The following is a 22850-nucleotide window of genomic DNA, read 5'->3' as shown; positions in this document are numbered from 1 at the left end:
GCGTGGTCCGATAATCGCCACGGTCTCTTCGGACACGCTCGCGCACGCTGCAATCGAAGCTAACCCGGCCACATATACACGAGCAATAACGCAGACTCGGGGATGCGCTGTGGGTTCTCTGCATTCCCGCGGATCAGCCCCGAAATGGCTCTCACTCGGAGAGAAAAAAAATCGCTCGAACGAGCTCTTGGTCGAGTGCGTCTGTAGCAGCACGGAAGGGGGGGCGGGGGAAGGGGAGGGGGCGGCGGCGGTGTGTCCCTGAATGGAAACTAGGTCTGACAAGGGTGTGCGCAATCGGCTGCGCGAGCGGGCGCGTGTTCGGCTCTGTCCCGGGGAAATCCTGGCCTGGCCGCAGCTGCCCGGGCAGCGGTGTGGCGTCGCGCGGAATCGTCGTGTCCCTGCGTGAAAACTCACGTAATGACGTCAGCTGGGCAGCCGTGAAGCAGTCTCGGCTGCAGGGCTGGCACAACTGCGGCTCTCTGCAGCAGCCTGTCACGTGCTCCTCCTCGCGGCTGCTCTCGCTCGTAGACTAACGACGCCACCCGGCAGGCCACTACGTGTCATGTGTCGCGGTCGTACTCGTCGCCAACAACTCGCCTCGATAAGGCATATCGTCGTACTCGTCGTCGTCGCCGCTTCTGCTCCTACCGCTACTGACTCTCGAAGCACTAAACCCACTTTTTATTTACTTTTTTTTTCTTTTTGCACTTCACGACGTACCTCTCGTTTATTTCTTTTCCTTCTTTTCCTCCTCTTTCTTTCTTCTTTTTATTTATACACTAACACTGCACCTGCTACTGCACTCATCACTGTCCGTCCGCTCGTCGCTGGCCGAGCCTGTGAAGAGAGAGAGAGAGAGAGAGAGAGAGAGAGAGAGAGAGAGAGAGAGAAAGAGAGAGAGAAAGAGAGAGAGAAAGAGAGAGAGAGAGAGAGAGAGAGAGAGGAGAGAGAGGAAAAAAAAGAAGCGTTAGGCGATTATCGTGATTATCACCGCCTGCGAGCCACGTCATGCGGCTCTTCGACTATTCGCTCGAGTTTCTTTTTTCATTGGCAGATACGTAAGGGGGCAAGCTTAACGATGAATCAGAAATAGTGCGCGATTGATATTCCCGAGCAGATAGACAAGGCCGTGAGCGCCGTTATTTATCGCGCGCGTATTCCTGAACTTGAGACATACTCGAGAAGAAAGTCGAGCGGCTTAGACGGGCTTTGAATTTTTTGTCACCTGGTCAACGAGGCTCCCCCGGCCTCATCCAGCCGAGCACGAGGACCACGGCGTCATCGCCCGTTCTGACCGTCGGCGTCGCTGCTGCCACTGCTCGCTTCGTTCTCTCGGCGCTGGCGACGTCGTTTCTCACTGCGCTCGCCCGACGCTCCGCATCGTCCTGCGCCTGACCATCTGTACCGAGCAGCGAGGATCAGCTTGGCGTCCGCCTCTCTTCTCTATCTGAAATCCAAATACGGGGAAGCCCGGTTAGCTCGCTCGTGCTGGACAGTGCGCTGGACAGCGCGTCTGGCTTAGGCGAGCCCATCGCCGCATTCGACACCCGAACCTGCCTATTATTTCGCGTCGAAACGGGTAGCGCTCGCGCTTATCTCGCTAATGAACGCGTTGGACGTTCATTCCGAGTACTTTTTCTGTATGAACAATGGATCGGCGCGATAAGATAACGCCACTCGATGCGTACGCGGGCGGAGGAGAGGCAGAGAAGAAGAAGCGAATGGCGAAAGCGAAAACAGTCGTCGAAGGACAGCGCAGCCTGGAAGCTGAATAAATAGTCCGAGAAAAGTCGTCAATTGAAGAGGCACACAAAGCGCCCGAATGGCAAATTGGCGAATAGCACCTCGACAAAGTTATTTCCGAAGGAAGGGGAGGGGGAAGAGGAAGGGGAAGGCGCCAGGGCGAAACCACACAAACATCAATTTCCCGAAGCCCCGGCGAGCGTCACTGGGCGATCGACAATTTTCCAACGGGCAACATTTCAAGGTTTCGTCGCGCGAGCAGCGAGCAACGCCCATACGCAGCGTCAGCTGGACGTCGTCTTGCTCGCTCGAGGCTTAACGCGGCGGGGGCAGGGTGAGGGGGAAGGGGGCGCTAGTCGGGTAAACGCGCGTCGAAACGACGGGGCGGCCACTCTTCTGCCTTCGTCGTTGTCCTCGCGCGCGCGAAACGAGCAAGACGCCGGGGCATCGGGGACAAGTCGCAACGGAGTCGCCGCGCGGCGTTTATGCTAATGAGAATGCATCGGGCTGGCCTGACGTAACTGCGCGCAGAGAGAAATCGAGAGGCCCCCGCGCGAACGGCGTCACGATCGTTCGCAGCGAAGGTCCTTCAATGCCGCCTTTCAATGCCTCCTTCCCCCACCAGCTGCTCCTCCTCCTCCAGCTCCCCCTGGTGCTCCTCCTCCTTCTTCTCCCGAGAGCAAGTGTGCAGCTGAAAAATCGCTTTCCCACCGGCGTCGCCGCCGCTTATCTCCGCCGCGTCGTTACGACTGGTTCGCGTCGCGAAATAGATCATTTTTATTGTTCGGTCGAGCGCCACGGTGACTCACATGCTCACTCCGGGGGCAATTGTGCAATCGCGATACGCTTCTTCAATCTTCAATTGATGCACCGCCGTCGGCAATTAAGACGCCCGATTGTTTTCTCTTTTGGCCGCGCACCGATTAACGCACACGCCGCGGCGCGTCCGCGCGATCGATCTCGTTTTCCAGTTCCGTTCAACTTTCACTTGCGTCGCGCTCGTCGCGCCTTACTTCGACTCGCGAACGACGGACTGCAAGCCGTCGATAACCGCGACCTCTCGCAAGGCGCGACAGCCTCTCCGCCCGCGCCACAGAGGGACGGGGACGGCTACTCTGCACGCGGAAGTCGCACGACGGATTTTCAGCGATGTTGCGAGGTGCCTCGTCTCCAAGCTCGCGTACACGCGCGCGAACGCCAGCGAGCGAGCGAGCAAGCAAGCAAGCAAGCAAGCAAGCCAGTCAACAACTTTTCTAATTATATAATTATTGATTCGATGCCGACGCTTATCGCCAAACTCGCGCTCCAACTCGAGAAAGAGAGCCGCTGCCGTCGCGAGCGACAGAGCGATAATTTCGATATGATTTAAGCTGTTCGCAAACAGCGGAGGACAGACGCAACTTGCCGAGGACGCGCTCGTATCTCGACGAGCTTCCACTACGTTGCATTTCGCCTCTTGGTCGGGTTTCTCTCCGGAATTGCGAGGAAAACGTCGATCTTGCGTCAGGGACTTGGCCAGCTCGCCGAGCGACATTTTCAACCGATGATTTTCGATGAATTTGCGCTCGACGTGCAGCCAGCATTGTGCGGCTGCTGCCTATTCCCGACTCGTCCTTTCGGCAAAGATACGATTCGCGACAGGCGCAGAGACCGCGAGACAGCGCGAATGGGTGGGTCGCGCTCGCGTCGCTCTCGCGTCGCTGGCGACTAAGTCCCGCGCGTAGCGACGCTTAAATTGAGAAAAATCGCCAGCTACCCTTCCGCTTGGAATTTTTGCGTGAAAAGTAGATTTAATTGACCAACTCATCGTCTAATTTTCGAATCCAGGGATGTTTAGCTGAAAAGAGCATTATTGAGCAAGTTCTATTTTTACAACGATTCATCAGCTTTCTCTTAATATGAAGCCAAGCACTCGTCCGAAACCGATTAAACCTACTATAATTAAGTTTGTAAATGCCTGCAATTTAGAAGTAACTGGGAAAACCGTCGGATTTATTGAACTAATGCATCACTAATGAGCCACTACTAAGTCCTAACTACACTCACTCTTCCAGCACTTACGGGGGCCCCGACCCCGACAAGCCTTCGATTTTCGTGGTTTTTCTAGTGCAAAGCTCGCAGCACTTGGGAATACAACGTTGACGAGGCAGAGCCAGGCGAGCGAGCGAGAAAGAAGCAGCAGCAGCAGCAGCAGCAGCAGCAGCAGCAGCGGCAGCACGAAATGGCGGCCACTGTAGAGCCCCGATACTCCTCGGGCTCTCTGCTCGCTGCCTGCGAGAGTCCGATTAGCGAGGCTCTCTTTCTCCCTCACTCGCTCTCTCTTGTCTCTCACTCGGCCTATCTCACTCGCTCGCTCTCCTGTACTTTTTCGCACGTAAGGGCACGAGCCCACCGAAATTAGACATGCACTTTTTACTCGGTTTTCCGGCAATTTCGCCGTTAATCACACGCACGATACAAATACATACACTCGTGCTCTGCAGCAGCAGTCGTACATACACGCACGCACACGCACGCACACGCACGGACACGCAGCCGACCGAGCGTTATCTTTATTTATAGTGCGTTCTCTTCTACAAGCGAGCGCCGATAAATCACGCGGACTGATGCAAGGCTGCTTGCCTGCGCTTTCCTCTCGCTTTTTTTTTTTCGTTCCCTCGTCTTTTTGTGTTTTGCCAGCGACACCGAACGACATTCGCGGCGGCGCGTCGTTTGTCCGAAAACTTGGTTAATTGGCGTCTGTGCGTTCCGCGGCACCAACGAGATAGATAGATAGAGAGGGAGAGAGAGTGCGAGACCGAGAGATGTGCGATTCGAACGCGAGAAATAAAAAAAACCGAACGAACATTCGATTCTGCGTCGTTGGCACGGACACATACACACACGTCGAATACACGTACACGCACACGCACACACGCACACGCCCGGACGGTAATCGAATTTGCGAAATTGCGATTTTTTACGATATCGCCTGGTGTGTGAAATACGACAGCACTGTGACGCTCAGCACTTTTCTTTTTATTCGGGAATACGAAGCACTGTTCACAGGCCGTGCAGGCAGCCGAGCGAGCTGCACGCTAGCGATTGCGGCAGCGGCGGCGTCCCGAAAAACGGCTTATTTTAAAAAATTCATTTCGGACACTTACACTCGGAATTTCCGCGTGAAAAATAGATTTAATTGACCGGCTCGTACTCTAATTTCACGATTAACGAGTTCCGAGTCGAAAAAGTCATTGGCCGCGATTTTCCATTCTCCCACGTCATCGATCCACAATTTCTTTAAAACTCGTTCTATCTTGCGCCAGCTTCGTATAGCACTTGTCGATCACTCGCAAAACACTGAGTCGTGGCGAAAAGCCGGAAAAACTCACTGTAACGGGCTTTCCTAGCGAACACCACACTGAGCTCCACAATAGGCAGGGCACACAATAGCAGGCAGTCTGGCTAGAGCACGAGAGCACCCACGGCTCGGAAAACTCGAATCCAGGGCACTTTGACACTGCGATAGAAGCTTCGAAAGCCGCGACGAGTTTCCTCGGGGAGGAGGCGAGCACAGCACAGAGCAAAAACAGCAGCGGCTGCGAGAGAACATAGCACAGCACAGCCTGGCCAAGTCCACAGGGGGGGCCGAGAGCTCGCCAGTCGAGCAAGCGACGCGTCGGCCTGACACAACAGCACACAGGTCCAAAGACACCAAAGCCCGCTGCTCGTAACGAAAAGTTTACCTAGTTTTTCACGCGATTTTTCGCAGGAACACACACAGAAAGTGGCTGGCGCGTGTGATGGTGGAGAGGAGAGCCGTACGCGGCGGTGGCGGCGCCTCGCACGAGTCACTCGCGATTCTCTCTCTCTTTCTCTCTCTTTCTCTCTCTCCCCGCCGCTCTCGCGCACTCACACCAGCAAACAGCCAGGCGCACACCGACGACGCGCGCGCACTCGTTACACTGCTCCGCCGCCGCTCCACTGCTGCTGCTGCTGCTGCTGCTGCTGCTGCTGCTGCTGCTGCTGCTGCTGCTATTGCTACTGCTGCTGCTTCTACTGCTGTTGCTGCTGCTGCTGCTGCTGCTGTTGCTGCTGCTGCTGCTGCTGCTGCTGCTGCTGTACCATGCTGCTGTTATTGCTATATTGCTATACACTGCTTGATTTTTTTCGGAGTTTGCCCGAATCGAATTCTGCGAAACACACATCAAACTTTTTTCTCCGGTGAGAGTCTTAGTCTGGATAATTACACGCACGTGCGATTGGAGCTCGCGAGGGAATGATTCGGCTGGTAAAAACACGTACGTACATAGGTACGCTAGAACAGAACACTTGGAAAACGCGCTCGACGATTAAGTAACGTTGGTCGTTGATAATCGAGGATCGATACTGCCTGGGCTTTAAACCAGCTGCAGTGGCGGTGGCATCCGTGGCAGGTAGTTCGCTACGCGCGCTCTGCTCTATACGGAATTGCAGGAAGACGAGAGAAAGAGAAAGAGAGAGAGAGAGAGAGAGGGAGAGAGAGAGAGAGAGAGCGTGCGAGCGAGCTAGCAGTGTATACAGGGACGAAGAAGCGGAAGTAAAAAATATATCGTTTCCTGGAACTAGGCAACCGCAGACAGCCTGAATACATGTGCATTAATTCCGCTGCTCTCCTACGCTACTCTGCAGCTCGCCGAGTGTTTAATGCCCTTGTGCCACTCGTAAACCTATACGACTGCGCCCCCGTGCGCATTCATCCCTCGGCTCTTCCTGCCCCTACCTCGTAGGTTTATTTTTTGTTTTTGTTTTTTTTTTGTTTTAATTGCACCCTGCACCGATCGTAAAAATGTAGGCTAAGGGCTAACGCAACACGAGGCCTTCGTTGATTCACGACAACGCGTTACGGTAGCGCGAGCACGCAGTTCCTCGACGTTGTCTCCAATCATCGTGTTCATGTAGAGCGTGTTCCATCCGAGCAGCATTCGAAAATGCAGTCACAACATTCGTTTGTTTGTAAACAGAAGAAAGTACATTCGTGATTACAAAAGTCCTCGCGTCACTTTCAATCGGGTATTCGGCGCTAACCTTTTTAGCGATCTAGAGACCGAGGGAATAATGTTCGCTATGTGTTTGGGCTCTGTCGTCTCATGTTATATTAAATTTCGCGTTGAAAGAATAATGCGCGATAAACGCCGCGTGCGCGCGCGTTGCGCTGAGTCATGTTTTCAAATTAAAATTTATCTCAGAGTGGCGCGAGCAATTTTACACTTACGAACGTCGTTCGATGTATGTGAATTTACTCTTATAGTTCGATCATCGTCTCGACGAAAAATCGCCCACGAATAGTAACAAAAAAGAATAAAAAAGAAAAAAAGAAAAGCTCGCAACAATCGTTATTTAAGAAAATCGAATATTATCGATTATTGTGACGGGCAGGCACGAAGTGCTGCAGTTAAGAATGAGAGGTACGCGCACGTACATCTATTCCGGTTGCAGGATATGGTTTGTTATTCACCGTACAGGGAATGGACAAAAATAAGCGATTCTTGTGTATTTTGAGCAGTTGAAGCTTGTACTGGTTACAATTGCGAAATCATTATTCACTTTGTTTCAAGAGCAAATGTTTAAATAAATAGAGAAAGGTTTTGTTTTTTGCATGGCAAAAATTATTTTTTAGATAATATGGCTAGTTTTAAGACGAAAAAGTCCTTGATAGATTTAATCTAAAATGAACGTTCCAAAATTTATTAACGTTGGAAAATCGAAAAATTGTCTTTTTTTACTAACTTTGCATATTAACAAGTTTCAACTATTAATTTTTTAAAAATGAGAAAGCTTTCTTAATTCTCAAAGTTTACTCTAATGACTACTTTCGTGGAACGTTCAATTTTCCAATAAGAAACCCTCTTTTTGCGATTAACAAGTAGGGCTTTTCTGCTTGACCACCGCTGTGGGTGAGAAACGGCGAATTGTCGATCTTTCAGTGTTATCAACTTTTGAACCGTGTATTTCAAGTGAACTTATAATAACTTTGTCGTCTTAATCTCAGCATAATACCTAAAAGAACTTGTCCATAAAAAACATAATTTTTTCTCAAGTTGTTTAAAGAATTGCGTTTGAAACACGACGAAACCGAAAACGACGCTTGTTTTCAAAGTAGTAACTGATACTAATCGATTCAGCAGCTGAAAATACATCTCGCTTTGGTGCATACGAAACCATAGCCTGTCTCGGACTAGTTTGCCGAGCAACGGGCGTGAATGCGCCTTAGCAACTGTTTAGCTGGAGAGCGAAAGGGCGAATGAGGCACGGGGCGGACGGGCAACCCTTTGCTGCCGCGGCCAAAGAGCGCATATATAGGCTAGAGGGCGAGGTGGTGATGGTGGTGATGGTGGTGATGGTGGTAATGGCAGCAGCAGCAGCAGCAGCAGCAGCAGCAGCAGCAGCAGCAGCGGCAGCAGCAGCAGCAGCAGCGGCGGCGGCGGCGGCGGCGGCGGCGGCGATGACGGTAGCAGAAGAGAAGGGAGAATTTCGATCGAGGAAGAAATTTGCGAAACAGGCGAGCGTGCGGAGCACGGAGGAGAGGCCGCGCGCGCGCTGCGAGCGGTCAACGGAAAGGGAAAGTGCAGCGGCGATTTCCGGCAGCGCGGTCCTTTTCGCTCTTTCGCTTTTGGACGCCGACCTGTCCTACCGCGGGTCGCCAGTTCGCCGAGCCTTGGGACGCGCGTGCGGAGCCGTACACTCGACGGCATCGAAAAGATGGACGCCGCGGCGTGGCCGGCGGCCAACTCTCCGTGTACGCTGCTGCACGTCTATATATGGACGATCGCTCGATGCCACGAGTAACAAGCTTCGCCGAGTGTACACGCACACACACACATACACACACACACACCCTTCGTCCAAGTTGCACGATGTTTGAGAGAGCCACGCCCGACGACGACGACGACGAAGACGACGGCGACGGCGGCGACGGCGACGTCCGCGGCCACGCGAACGGAAGGAGAATCGAAGGTGCGCCAGTCGCGAGTAGAGATAAGACGACGCGCGACACACCAAGATCAGATTTTGCCCTACGAGGCGTTGCTTTGAACTTGGTCAAATTCCAGCGTCGATTCGGCCGCTCGAGCAGAAAGCAGGAGCAGGCGCCGTGCTGGCCGCTGCCACGTTTGCCCTGCGCCCAAGTCGCATCTGATACTTATCCCGGTATATGCGTAACGGCATCCTCGGCTGCGCGTACGCATAAACAGAGGACGAGAGAGGAGCGCGTACTCTCCTCGGCGGCGTGGCGTCTTGCGAAAATCGTTGCTGTCCGCGCGAGACAAATTGGCTTGCCGCCGCTCGCTCGCTTGTTCATTCATTATCTCGCAGCGGCTCGGGCTTTCCTCCCGTGGCCATTGTGCCCCACCGAATTCGCGAGAGCCGTTTTCTAACGAGGCTTTTCACCTCTGGCATCGATCCCTCCCGGTCCCTCCCTCGATTAATCGAGCCAGATACAGTCGCGACTCGCGATAATTGCTTCATTGTACGCGAAAACCCGAGGAAGGCACACAGAAAGAGAGCGCGATCTATTTTTGGGCCGCGAATCCGCGCGCGGCTACTGCGCTGCAGAATTCGCGGCGGCAAGATAACGATGATTAATTCTTCGTGGGCTCGCGCGCTGCCGATCGATACGCATGATGCGTGCACGCCGTGAGAGCTTGACGGCGCGATCGAAAGTGTACCGAAAAGTTATCGCGCCGGGGAATCCGCGCGATGCAACTGTGCCATTGGATTGCCCGAGTCCGAACGACAGAACGCCAAGCGACCAGACAAAAACGGCCGCCGTATCTACTACCTGCCTATCTGTCGCCGCGTCGGGCGGCTCTTCATTTCGGCTTTTCCGCCGATATCGAGAGTATAATGCTCTTTCTCTCCGAGGCAGATAAGCCGAAGCACCATAAAGCGAGCGTAGAGCATTACATAACGGCCACGTTTTCCAATTGCCAATTCTGCCGGATGCCGAGAGCGAGCAGGGCGCACGAGATAAAATTTTGGGCTGAGCGTGCCAGCAGGACCTTGAAAATCGACGACGCCGAGTAACGGTTTACTCGTGATCGTTACGTCGCAAACATTTTTAGCAGTCGTCCGAAGCTGCTGCTGGAATTAACGGTAAACCATCGAGAGATAGGACAAGATGACCTAGCGCACAACGTACATGTGCGTGCGTGGGTGTCCTCGCTTATGCATCGAGTACTCACTGGCGCGACACTTCATTTTTTGTTTTCTCATTCGATTCGAACGCTCTCGCGCACAGATACGCACTCACTCACTCACACGCACACGCACATACGGGCACGGACGCGCGAGTCGGTGGGTCGCCAACTCCGGCACACCTTTTTCCTCGTCGTCGTCGACTCGTTTCTTTGTATATTTTTTTTTCGACGGTTTCGTTTTTTGCTCGACAGCGCGTCGTCGCTCTCCGTTCCAGGAAAGCACTGTGCTGTTTTGCCGTTGCACTCACTTCTCTCCGTGCCTCGTACAGCCGCTGCAGTTGTGCAAGATCGCCTGGTCTCTTGCCTCCTTTGGACTATTTACAAATATACACGAAGAGAGGAGGCGGCTGCTCCTTCTCTTTCACTCTACCTGGTTCTCTGCGTGACTCCGTCTCTCCCTCTCTCTCTCTCACTCACTGTATACGCGCTGTTTGGTTTAGGCGGCTCATACACGTACGCACACACGCGAGCCGCGCAGCACAGGTGCACACAGGCTGCACAGCCAGACGGGACTGCTCTCCGTCGCGCACGCACACACAGACAGACGGACGGGCCGTGCGCGCGCCGGCGTGGGACGGACACGAGGGACGGGAGGGGAGACTTGCCTGCGAGGGAGTTGGCCCCTCTGAGTGTACAGAGCCATCGCGATAACAGAGAGAAAGAGCGGGAGAGAGAGAGAGAGAGAGAGAAAGAGAGAGAAATAGAAAGAGTTTTAGAGAATCGATTGTCGAGCGCGAGCGAGGGAGAGAGAAGGATGCATTATCCGGAGTGTCTCAGGGCCGCCAGGTTAACGCCTCACCCACGTACGGCCCCGGGAAACTCAGCGGGGCCACCAGAACTCACGCACACACACGCGCAAACAGAAGCGCGCGCAGATACTTACGTACTTAGCACTCAAGTGCGCGGAAGTGCGTATGTGTGCAAAGTCCGCGTGCATGCACGTGCACGCAAGAACGCCAGCGCACGCGCGGAGAGGGAGAGCTGCGCTAAAACCAGGGCTCCGTATACGCTTTATGCTCTGCGAGAAAGAGAGAGAGCGAGAGCGAGCGCTCTTTGTGCTGCAGCTTTGTTTTCGAGACGAGCGTCTGCCCCGAATAATGCCCACGCTCTCTTGCCGCTCGTTTTGCCCCATTCGAATTTGGAGAAAAACGGACGCTGTTGCCGAGGCAGATCGCGTGCTCATGCGGATTGAGGCCTATTAACTTTTCATTCTCTCTCTCTCACTTTCTGTTGCTCTCTTAACCAGTTCAACGTACCCGCGCGCAAAAGCAATGGAGTTCCAGCAATTTATTATTAGGCATTTTCTACTTGCTCCAAGGTCACCCGAAATGGATACAGCCGCCGAGAAGTGTAGGTAAAACTTTCTTATCACACACACAGCGAGAGAGAGAAAGAAAGAGAGAGAGAGAGAGTACGAGCGAGAGACTGCGACAGAGATCTACTCCTCTCGGGTTTCTTGAAAGACAGCTCAGTAGTAGAGCTGATTTCCCACGACGACGACGACGAAGACGATGACGGCGGCGGCGGGGCGAGAGAAAAGAAAGACGCTCTGCCATTGCTGAGTGTTGTGCTGCTGCGGCAATCGACGACGTAGGAACAGAGAGCGAGAGAGAGAGAGAGAGAAAGCCGATGAACCGAGGCGGCCCAGACGGAGAAAAGAGCGCGAGGACGGTCGAGCTGGCAACGCGGTGAATAGTAGTCGAGCTGGCAACAGCGCAGCCAAGCAGGCAACCGCTCGCTCGCTTGGCTCACCAACACGCTGCCCAATCGACCACACGTCTACACGAAAGAATCCCGTTTCGCCGCCGCGTCGAGCATCCGCTTTTCCATCATCTCGCTTCTTCGCTCTCTAACTCCGCCTGGCTGTGCACAGAGCTGCTACGGCTGCTGCTGCCGCTGCTTCTACTGCTGCTGCAGCTGCTGCTGCCGCTGCCTCCTTTGAAGAGCAGAGAATGAAAAAAGTGCTGTTGCTGCAGCTCACGGATTACGACGCTGACGATGCGACCTTAAACTCGATCTCGTCGTCTTCGTCGTAGAACTCGCTAATCATCCCTCGTTGCAGTATCAACACCAGCAAAACCACTCGCGAATAACGGAAGACGCGCACGTAGTCAGCGTAGCTGCCGCGTACCTACGTGGTTGTAGCCTTATAAGGCATTCTCAAAAAGTTACGCGTTTGTCGAATCGATCAACGACACCGCAGTAATTACATGCCGAGGAAGGTATAAAGCTTCTCTCTTTCTCTCTCTTGCTTGCGGTCGTGCTTGGGCAGAAGATTTCGTGGGGTTTCGATGCACGCGCGCACACACCGGTTCTCTCTCTCTCTCCCTCCCTCTCTCTCTCCCTCTCTCTCTCTCTCTCTCTCTCTCGCATACTCGCGCGCGGAGCGGGCAGGTAGACGAGACCCACACGCATTAACTCGCAACGCGACTGCACATGATTTTACGAGCGCGTGCGAAGGAATTTTTTCTCGACAAAGCGAGAGAGAGCGGTCAACGAATTTATTACGTTGGCCCGCTGGCACGTTTCTCTCGTTTGGTCCGGTGTTGTCGGAAATCGATGCACAAGCATGTAATCGACCGACAGTAGCAGCAGCCGGAACAATCGGCGGCGGCGCAGCGTAAGTTCATAACTTGGGCCGATTGTTCGAGCATTCGTCGCTGCACGCGTAACTCTGTAAACAAATGCAATCGATACGAGCAACAATCCGGTCAACAGGAGTGCACGTCGAGCAGAAATACAGCGCTCGATAGCACGGCCGAGGCGAAGAGAGAGAGAGAGAGAGAGAGAGCCGGACGATCTCGTCGCGCGTCTCGCGGCGTCGTAGCCAGCGACAGAGAGAGAGATAGAGAGAGGGAGAGAGAGAAGGAAAGCCGTTGTCCGCGCCGCGAGCTCCCTACTCTCGCGCGCCGATTCCGGGTCGTGCTGGACAATCATTGATAAAGCGCCGCGCGCCTCCGCAGAAAGTGCGCGCGCGAGCGCCCTTCGCGCCTCCTCGGCGCCGCCGATCGATCGCGCGCTCGTCGCCAGCGCTAATATATGCCATGACGGACACGCGCACGCACGGGGTCGCCGACTGAGCGCTGCCGCGAGCCGATTTGTTTTGCCGCCGGCGGACGCGGCTTGCAATTAAAAATAGCGCGCTCCCCGAAGCTGCGCTTTCTTCCAGCGCCGAGGCCGTCGCGGCGAGATATTTCGGTCGAGAAACGGGCGTGGACGCCGAGGCGGACTTCCGATTTTGCCGATGCGCTCGGGTCGATCGCGGCGCAGCACCGGACCTTCGAGAGCGACCCGCGTAGCTGAAAGTTAATTGCGGACTCGGCCGGTTGCCGCGTCTAGACGGGGTGTGGAGCTACTTAGTTTCCCTTCTTTTTTTCTTGTTTTTGTCTCGATCGGCGCCGATGCGTTGCCACGCAATGTCCGTGGCGGAGACGCGGAGTTGTTCCTCGGCCAGGTGCGCCGCTTATCAGGAGACATCGCGACGCACGCGCGCGAGATAATCCAACGGAAGAGTGTGCGTGCGACGCGACCGGAGAGAGAGGAAGACTGGCGGCGTCCACGTGGAACGCGAAAATCCAGCTCATGAAAAGGAAAAGGCCAAGCCGGCTCGGCGCAGAGCAGCGGGTCATCGCATCGGAGCCGCAAGCGGCAACGCTAGCGCTGATTACTCGACGGCGAAAGGGTGTGGCAGTGAGAGAGCGCCATTGAGTCGTTACACGCAGGAATAGCATGCACGTACAGAAAAGATCTCTCGCGTCTGCAGCGGCGGCGGCAGCCAGGCAGCTAGCGAGAGAGGGAGGTGGGAGGAACGCGGCGGGCCGAGGGGCGAGGATGAACCAGCTTGAAGGGGATAGAGTCGACTGCAAATAATCAATATACGAGCGAGACTCGCGGAACAGGGATCGATCTAACCACTCGCTCTTACGCCTTCCTGTACGGAGCGTCAGGCGAGTTTAACCATTACCGCGAATGCTGACTGTTAAACGCCGAAACTTCGCAGATCCAATTTTAAGTAGGCCGATAATGGAATTTCCCGTAAAACATACACGATCAAGATAGAAGAAAAAAAGGTTTGCGTGTGGACAGCATGATGCACGATGTATTCAATCATTTTGCGAGCAAAACATACAATGAGAAAGTAAAAGTCCGGAGTAGCATTCAAAACGGAACACGCCGTACGATGAGGAATTTACGTTATCTCAAATAGAAACGTACAATCTCGTATAGGGCCTTGAAATATTTTCTTTAATAATACTTGGTTTGCGCAGACTAAAAAATGCAATACGCCGACATGCGAACACGACACTGCGAGCGACGTGCGGTCGGCGGATTTCTCGTGAAAAAGTAAGACTTGCGGAAAAATGACTGAACAGCAGGATTATCAGAAGCAACGCTTCGCGAGCGCCGACGAGAAAAAGGTAGCTACGCTGCCGTGGGTACTTTGATGACGTGTACTTGCGACCGAGCAACATTGTCTTTTGAAAACGCTCTCCGAAACGTTCGATAAATATCGCAGCTGCGAGAGAGCCACAAAAAAGTCACCGCTGCTCGAGTCTCACTCCGTTTACCGATGAGACGTTCCGCCGGTAACGGAACGTTCGCCTTTCCCCGGAAGGTGGTGCGCGCGAGCGTAAATCGACCGATGCCCTACATGCGACTGGACACGACAGTGCATCTTCGGATGCGCTTGCAATCGTCTATGGGCGAAAGCCATAGGCGGAAGATCCGCGAGTGTTATGAAGGCGAATTCGAGCGATGCTCCGACGCCAGTGTCGGACGCTTCGTTCAAAATTCACATTTATAAACACGATTAGTTATTCGCCGATGAAGGTGTTGAAAAGCCGGAAAAGAGTTAGGCTAAGAGCAATTCCTGCCAGCCACTAATAAGGTATTACGCTGAACGACAAGGGAACCTCTGGGTGTATAATGCTTTTCAAATTGCTCGCTGCTGATCAAAAACAAATGGTCCGACGTTTAGAGATAGTGAAAAAATTGACACTTTCAATATCAACGCGTCTTTCAAATCAAATTTGAATTATAGCATTGCTTGTGTTATTAAGAGTCTTTTGAAAACATGTTTTTCAAGGTGCATACGAAGAACCTGGAGTTGTTTGCAAAATGTTCGATAGTCGCTTGAATAAAAGAAAATGTAAATAAAATTATTGATTTTTAAACGAGAACAATCGACAGCAACTGCACAATGATAGAGTGCTGGAATGTCAAGTGAACAAAGACTCTAACGTTAGACGACGTCTAAAGCTCGAATTGCCCACTATGACGGCCTAGTCAGTATCCTACTGTCCTTGTCGGGGGATTGCATGGTAAAAAATTATGAAAAGTTGTGAACTCATGGGAGTCGATTACACAAAGGAATTTTTTCCCAAGAACTGCGTGGGCTGACATTTTTAATTTCGAGCATCTAGCTCCTTAGTACTTCTCACCAACGATATACCTTGAATTTCGGAGCATTCGATGCATTATTTAACCGGTTAAAACCAATTGCGACTTTCAGTTGAAATTAAAATATAAATCGAGCAAATATAAATCCATCTGACAGCTTACACGTTCTAGTGAGCAAAACGATGTTCCAAAATTGACTAGTCGAGCTCTCGATATATCAAGATTGATCAATGATAATCTTCAAAACGCCTGTTATAGACGTTACAATTTTTTCCATTACAGTAAATCTATGTATACGTGTTAATATGTATGATAAGTTATGAGAGTTATTAAAAATAGTATTATTTAAAAATACAAGTATATTTTTTGACGTTGCAGATATAAACCTCAGGCTTGGGCCCTGCACAACAAGCATCCTTAATTTGGTAATACTTTTTTACTAAGATAAAATGAAGATAACAGTTTCTCAAAGCGTCTCATAGATATACAAATTCCTTACAAAGCACATGGAATTTCATTGTCATTTGTAGTTTTTGTATGTATATATACTATGTAAAGTAATATTAATATTGATTATGAGATATTTTTTTTATCCAAATATATTAATTCTTTCACTTAAGATCAATCATCATAATTTATAGATGAAATAATGAAATTCTATGACAAATAGCTATGCTATAAAAGTTGTTTCGGCATTCAGAAATTTGTAATCTTTTGCTTTTAGAATTCTATTAAAATTAGGTATATTGTTCAATCTATAATAAATTTTATTTGGTAAAAAATTTATGACTTAAACATTACTCCTACTCCATTCTTCAAGTGGTGCACTTCTCTTAGTTGAGTCCTCTATTTTCTGGTTGCAATTTATTGGATTGCAAGAGTCTAACATACCAAACATCTTCATTAATACTCTGTAGGCTGCAATTTTTTGAGCTTCTTCGATTGTTTCACCAATACCTTGTAATACATTCCAAAACAGTTAAAAATAATATATGACAAAGGTATTCAAAATATCAATTATGCTGTAAATGTCTTACCAGAACCTAAAAATTCTTGATTAGAATATAATCCAATTTCATAAACTGGTAAAAGTGTATTTATACCTGATTGTGCAATAATTCTAGGTTCTGCGAACTCTCTATGTTCCCTGTCTAGAATATCATTCAAAATTTCCATAGGATCATCAGGACACCAGATTTCTGCCAAATCTTTTTCGACTAATTTTGCAATTAAAATATCTCGTATAAAAACTCCTGCATGTTCTAAGTTTACACTACGATTTAAAGCTGAAGTTAGAGCATATAACGTATTTGCTAGAGTTTCTTCCTCTACAGGGTGATCCTAAAAGAAATTATATTTATTATTTAATAAACTATATTATTAAACTAATAATCTTATACATACTGTTGATAAAATTAGATCTTTAGTTCCAATGCCTAACGATGTTTTTGCAAGTACTTCAATAGATATCAAGTAACTTTTTAATGCACTAAACAATTAAAAAAAAACATTACACTTTAGATTAAAGAGAAGTTTTGTAATTAATAAATCTCACTCACTGAATGCACTCCTTTGGAGCAAGAGGCAAAGCATTATTTAAATAGTTTTCAATAATTACAGATGTTATTGCTTTTCCTTCATCAATTAATTCTCGGTTATCTAAAATGTCTAATTGTGGATTTTCAATTCCAACCTTTTTCTGTTCTTCTTCTTCTTTTATTATGTATGATCTGTGTGTAAATGCTTGATCTAACAACTCTGTATCAAATTGTTCAGAAAGTCTATTGTTGAATGCATAGAGTTCAGCATTTCTATTCCAATCGAGATATTTATTGCGAGGATTGTTCGCTGGGTTAGTGTTTGGATTATTTTTTGCAAAAGTCTTTTTGCGATGAGTTAATTCTATTAAAGTTGGCCTAATGTATCTTTTGATTTGTCTTTGAGCTGAAATCGGATTCATCAGATATAAATAATTGAATTTACTTATGAATGAAACATTTTAATTTAAAAAATTTAACCTACGAATAAAACTTACAAACATGATTGACGACGTTCAAGTTTTGAAAGTTTAAAACTAATCTTCGACACAAACGGACACCGTACATTATATTTGTAACACTATTGCTTGAAACTTGTCACTTTTTAATATTAGCACAACGGAATGATGCAATAAATTGACTCCTCAAAATTTTTATAACATAGCTTGTTTTCAGCTGCACGAGCAGCACAAGAAACACCGACAGTATGCATCTATGCTATGTGTAGTTGAGCTTATGTAGAAGCGCTAACCAATCAAAGCACGAAAGTTTCATGTAAACTCGCTCTTACTGTTATCACTTTATGCAAGTAGTTGCAAGTCTACAATGAACACGAATTCTTTGACATTCACATCATTTAATGGGTACTTTGTTAAAGTCTAGAAAGCCTTTATCTTGATAAATATTAATCAATTTGCAAGTAGTTGTGTTCATAAACATTTCATTCCGATCATATAAAAATGTTCAAGACACTTCAAGACCCTGACGTTTCAGCTGCTATAGGTCCAATTTTAAACCTTACCACAAATGATTTAAAAGAATTGTTGAACAATGAAGATAGATTTGAGGAACTTATTAGATGCAATCAACAGGTATTTCAATTTATTTTTCCAAAAGTTATATTTATGAGCATGAGAGTATGTTTGTTTATATACCATGTTTATGCCTTAAGTTACAGGAGTTTGAGTTAGAGAAAGAAGAAATAATGGTCAGGAACCGTTCTTTGGCAGAATTCAATCTATCCAAAGAGCCTGAACTGGAAGAGGCTAAAAATGTAATACAATCTCTCAGTGAAGAAGGCAACCAATTGTGTTCTAGCGTTCAAGCAAAGCTTGAGAAAATAAGTAAATGATTTTGTATAAATCAAATTAGAGTTTTGCTTGATCATTCAATGTTGTTTATATCCACAGAAAATAAAGCTGGTACAATGACAACTGAAACTGCATTAGATTTATTACAAGCTGCTGCAGCAGAAATTGAAGAAGAGTCAGAGGTTTATATTGCTTGCCAAAAATTCTTTAATATGTTTAAAAGAAAGTAATTTTCAATTCTATTGCTTTTAGAAAGTGGCAGAAAAGTTTTTAGGTGCAGACATGGACGTTGATGATTTTTTGGAACAGTTCCTAACAAGACGCAAGCTCATGCATTTGAGAAAAGTGAAAGTTGATAAGATGAAAGAAATATTAAGAAGGCCTTCAAGTCATGTATCTGCAAATCCTGGATACCCAGTACCAGGAAGTTACCCTGGAATATCACTTCCTTATCCAGCAGGACTTGTATCGATGCCTATGCCAGTGCCACCAAGCTTGAAACCATTTTAGTCAATTATTATTTGAATTTCTCATTGTTTAGAGGAAGTTAAAGGTTTGTAATTTCCTTATCTTTCAGTCTTACATTATGTTTGTACAGAATTAAATTTTTACATTATGAATAAACTGAAAAAATTGGCCTGTATAAATAAGACATTTGTAGGATAATGTAATAGATTAAATTAAAGCAATGGCTAAATTATGAATATACAAGTCAAAAATTTTATACTCAATTATTCAAAATAATTTTCATAGAAAGATACATGCAAACTTTTGAAATCCTCTTCATGGTAGGCTATATGAAAAAAACATGGAAAGATAATGTTGAATTAAGATATTTCAAATGACAAACAAATGTATCATAGATTAATCTTAAATATGTCCATATATTTTTTATTTTTTTAAGTTTGTAGCAAGAACTCAGAACATTTTTATATTTTAAAACTTAAATATTTTGTTTAACATGATTATCAGTTGATTTAATCAATAATAGTAGATGACATCTCTTAATTGTATCTATTGGATTTGATTACTGATTTTTCAAATCCATTTAACCCAACATAAATACATTTGAGCATTATTTCATTGTCTAAGAATTATGACAAAACTGTAATTTAACAGTAACTTGTGTGCTCTTATATATATAAATAAAATGTTTATTTCTTCTGTACAATAACATTCATATATTGTACAATAACACTATTAATATTTACAAAACAGAAGAAAGAATTTTAATAAATAAACAATAACAGTTTACAGTGATTTCTTTTACATTAATTTACTCAGGGATGTTAGGAAATATTATGATTTTTTATCCGAATTTTGTTGCTTTTTAATCAAATTTTCGTCGTATTCTGAAATAGTATGGTGTTGTATTATCAATCCAGAACATATCAAAAACATTGCAATCGACACAAATATAGCTGAATGTTTATCCTGCACTCGTTGCTGCTCAGCTCTTAACTGCATTTGTTGTCTTATTATTTTACTCCTCTTATCTTTCAAAGTCCTTCTCAAAGTTTGTCCATAATGTGCCTTTGTCCATGTTTCAAAGTCAAAATGAGCTCTAGCCTCCTGAGCTCTTACATGATCATAATTTGACATTCGTGATCTGTAAAATGCTGCCAATGGATCTTCTTTTGCTTCATGAACTGGTCTGTTTACAATTGAAGCTCGTTGCCCTCTTGCAGCTAAATCACGATCGTACTGTTTTCGCTTAGAAAAGTTACCTAAGATTTCATATGCATCCGATACACTTTGGAACTGTATTTTAGCGTCTGTGGATTTATTTTTATCAGGATGATATTGTTTTGACAATTCGTAATAAGCTGACTTAATGTCATCTTGTGTACAATCTGGTTTGATTTTTAGAGTTTCATAATGAGTTGGAATCCTAGTTTTTGTACACATATAAAGTTTCACTTCATGAATTGAATTTAGAATTGGTCGTGAACGGTTCATTTTCTGTAAATAATAAATAAATAAATTGAAGAAAATGTCGCATTCAATAAACCGAAGTTGCTTAAATCAGTTGGATTAGGCATTTAGAAATAAAATTTAGAAGTCTGTATACATAGAGAAAATTGCGTACGATGTAGTTTTGTTACCTTGGGTATTGAACAACTAACTTGAAGCAATGTCACCAAAACATGTCAAACTTTAAATGCCAATGGTCGCATTATTAAAAACTCACGTTATTGCAGTGGACATTAGTAAGCTATGAACGAACAATAGAACAACTGACTTTTCAACGTGTTTACGACTATTTCAGATTAGGATAATTTCATTTTCAAGGCCAATAAATTATTTGTATGTAACGAATAAAATTTAACCTTTATTGAACAAGCAGATCCTTACGCAAGTACCAACGTTGAGCAGTAAAATGTTCAATCTTCACTCGTGCTTAACTCGAGCTGATCGCTTCACATACGAACGCCTGGTAAGTCAGAAACCTGCCTTGCCTGTGCTCGCTTCAAATCGAACATTCTTTCGAAAGGGTTCGGTACGTGACTCGAGATTACGACTCGGCGCGGGCTTGCACCCGACGTTCTTTTCAATTCCGACGCGCTTCGTGGTAGCGCAGTGGCGCTTAGCCGCGGGCGCTACGACTTGGCTCTGCGGTTACGCGTCGGAATCGGTGCGCGCGCGAGCCAACTAGTCGTGCGGCAATCGGCGAGCGGGCGTCCCCATAATCGATCCCAACAACGAGACAGCTCACCAGCTCTCGTTCTTTCCCCGCCGCGCTGAATCACCTTATCAGATAGCGACGCCGCAGCAATGTAGGCCGGGAGGCCGTTATCGGTCTGTTTGCCGAAGATAAGCGACGGGCGGGCGCGTACGCGCAGCGGCGGCCCGCAGAAGGCGTCCACTTGCGGCGCGACAGTCCTCGTCCGTGGAAGCGATGGTGCTGAAGAGCCAGGGCGCCGGGGCGGCGCAGCTCGAGCGCAGAATCGAGGTGGTGAAGTACGTGCTGCTGTGCATTGGCGCGATCCTGCTGGTGGGTAATCGGCCGATCGGCCGCGGCTCCGGGAGCTTATACATCCGATAGGCCGCGAGGGCTTATCAGCCGTGAGTCACGGCGGTCGCGCCCCGGCCCGCTTCCGGTCCGCGTGCCCGGTATTCACGAGAGATTCGCACTGCTGCTGCTCGCAGATCATCGGCCTGGCGCTGTTCGGCCTGACCGTCTGGCTGCGCGCCGAGCCGGGCTTCCAGGAGTGGGTGGACTTCCTCGACATCGCCGAGTTCTACATCGGCGTCGACGTGCTCATCTTCGCCGCGCTGCTGGTGGTCGTCGCCTCGGTCTTCGGCTGCATCTCGGGCCTGATGGAGAACCGGATGGCTCTGCTCGCGGTGAGTGTCGCGCGCCTCGAGCCGCGCGATCGGAGAAGCGGCCCGCCACTGAACCGCGCTGCTTGTGCCCCTCCGTTTAGAGCGTGGCTCTCCAGGGGCTGTGCTTCGTGTTCGAGCTGGCCGGGGCGGCGGTACTGCTCGACTACTCGACCTACGACAGCAAGATCCAGCCGCTGATCAACCGGTCGATGACCAACCTGATCGTCAACTCGCAGCACCAGCACGTGTCCGTGGTGCTGAGGATGCTGCAGGAGGGGGTGAGTAGCGGGGGCTCGCGCGCGCGCGCGCCGCCCGAGCGGCGGTCCCGTCCGCTCGGGCGGCGCGCGCGGTTGGTCGCCTTTATCGAGCCGGAGCGGCGCGTGCGCAGATCGGCTGCTGCGGCGCGTCCGGGCCCATGGACTACCTGACGCTGCTGAAGCCGCTGCCCGACGAGTGCCGCGACTCGGTCACCGGCAACGCCTTCTTCCACGGCTGCGTGGAGGAGCTCAGTTGGTTCCTCGAGGCCAGGTCCGGCTGGGTGGCCGGCCTCGCCCTGGGGCTCTGCATGATCCACGTGAGTCTCGGCCGGGCGCGCGCTGCCGCGCCTCGCACCGCTCACGCGCCCGCTCTGCCTCTGCTCGCAGGTCCTCCAGGCGGTTCTCGCGCTCATCCTGGTCCACGCGCTGCAGAAGGAGGAGCAGAGCGCCACCTTCGGGCGCTAGAGGCCCGCTCGCCCTTCGCCCTTCGTCTCCGCCCCCGTCTTTTCTCGCTCGCCTCGCCCTGGCTTCCGTCCTGACGCGCAACTTCGAGGACCACCCGACGTCGGACGTGGCCGAGCGTTCGCCACTCCTCGTACGACCGCATCGACCTGCGTCTCGTTTCTTTTGGCTGTACAATACTGCTTGAATAAAATAACTTTTGTAGTCTTGAACGAGGGTGTGTTATTTCGAGAATCACCGACGGTGCCCCGCTTGCGATAGCTAAGTCGTCCGGGGGGCAGGGGAGTTTGACCTCGAGCCCCTGCCGTTGCCTTTTCGTCACTTTGCCTTGGCTTGGCCGTTGCCGCGCGCTTGCGTGAGTTCAGCCGCTAGTAGACGTCTCATTGTTCGCGCCGAGTCGAGCGGCCTCTTGGCGCTTGCTCCCGATTGCGCGTTGCCGCGCGTTTATCATCGCATCGATTGCGCTGGTAGCCGCAACGCAAACCCAACGATTGGCTTGCGCAATGGGCGCCGCGATCGGTCTCCTCGAAGGCGGACCGTCGCATCCTGCGCTCCCCGGCGGCGCGACCTTGAGGCGCTTGGCTCATTGTCGTGACA

At 49.2% G+C, this 22850-nt stretch overlaps 4 protein-coding genes and 1 long non-coding RNA gene across 7 annotated transcripts; 2 read left to right on the top strand and 3 right to left on the bottom strand.

Annotated features, from left to right (window-relative positions):
* Positions 1-420: 420 nt before the first annotated feature.
* On the bottom strand, positions 421-10457 carry LOC131673225 (uncharacterized). 2 transcript variants are annotated; one of them, XR_009302691.1, is made up of 4 exons: positions 10208-10457; positions 1226-1447; positions 721-837; positions 421-668 (listed from the first exon to the last, which is right to left on the bottom strand). It is a non-coding gene; the product is annotated as an uncharacterized LOC131673225 (long non-coding RNA). The 2 variants fall into 2 exon arrangements; XR_009302692.1 differs by lacking the exon at positions 10208-10457 and adding an exon at positions 5115-5604.
* A 5304-nt stretch (positions 10458-15761) lies between these two features.
* LOC131673213 (large ribosomal subunit protein mL44) lies at positions 15762-17613 on the bottom strand. The gene is made up of 5 exons (XM_058951036.1): positions 17395-17613; positions 16919-17303; positions 16764-16848; positions 16397-16700; positions 15762-16316 (listed from the first exon to the last, which is right to left on the bottom strand). Exons 1-5 carry the CDS (start codon positions 17462-17464, stop codon positions 16150-16152), a joined length of 1011 nt encoding a protein of 336 aa, XP_058807019.1. The 5' UTR covers positions 17465-17613; the 3' UTR covers positions 15762-16149.
* Positions 17614-17716: 103 nt separating this feature from the next.
* LOC131673216 (vacuolar protein sorting-associated protein 37B) lies at positions 17717-18722 on the top strand. Its single transcript, XM_058951040.1, has 4 exons — positions 17717-17988; positions 18069-18240; positions 18307-18389; positions 18460-18722. Exons 1-4 carry the CDS (start codon positions 17857-17859, stop codon positions 18715-18717), a joined length of 645 nt encoding a protein of 214 aa, XP_058807023.1. The 5' UTR covers positions 17717-17856; the 3' UTR covers positions 18718-18722.
* Positions 18723-19490: 768 nt separating this feature from the next.
* On the bottom strand, positions 19491-20585 carry LOC131673215 (dnaJ homolog subfamily C member 30, mitochondrial-like). Of its 2 annotated transcripts, none has more exons than XM_058951038.1 (3): positions 20538-20585; positions 20313-20422; positions 19491-20169 (listed from the first exon to the last, which is right to left on the bottom strand). In XM_058951038.1, exon 3 carries the CDS (start codon positions 20164-20166, stop codon positions 19507-19509), a length of 660 nt encoding a protein of 219 aa, XP_058807021.1. In that variant the 5' UTR covers positions 20167-20169; positions 20313-20422; positions 20538-20585; the 3' UTR covers positions 19491-19506. The 2 variants fall into 2 exon arrangements, with proteins under 2 accessions (XP_058807021.1, XP_058807022.1); XM_058951039.1 differs by having other exon boundaries at positions 20563-20581.
* A 114-nt stretch (positions 20586-20699) lies between these two features.
* LOC131673214 (tetraspanin-2A) lies at positions 20700-22465 on the top strand. Its single transcript, XM_058951037.1, has 5 exons — positions 20700-21202; positions 21358-21555; positions 21636-21812; positions 21923-22108; positions 22179-22465. The coding sequence occupies exons 1-5, from the start codon at positions 21107-21109 to the stop codon at positions 22254-22256; spliced, it is 735 nt and encodes a 244-aa protein (XP_058807020.1). The 5' UTR covers positions 20700-21106; the 3' UTR covers positions 22257-22465.
* Positions 22466-22850: the final 385 nt, after the last annotated feature.

Source organism: Phymastichus coffea, unplaced genomic scaffold (genome assembly GCF_024137745.1).
Source record: "Phymastichus coffea isolate CEN01 unplaced genomic scaffold, Cenicafe_Pcof_1.1 PCOF00170, whole genome shotgun sequence".
Classification (NCBI taxonomy): domain Eukaryota; kingdom Metazoa; phylum Arthropoda; class Insecta; order Hymenoptera; family Eulophidae; genus Phymastichus; species Phymastichus coffea.
Note: the sequence above shows the minus strand (reverse complement) of the source record. Positions and strands in the feature narration are given on the sequence as shown.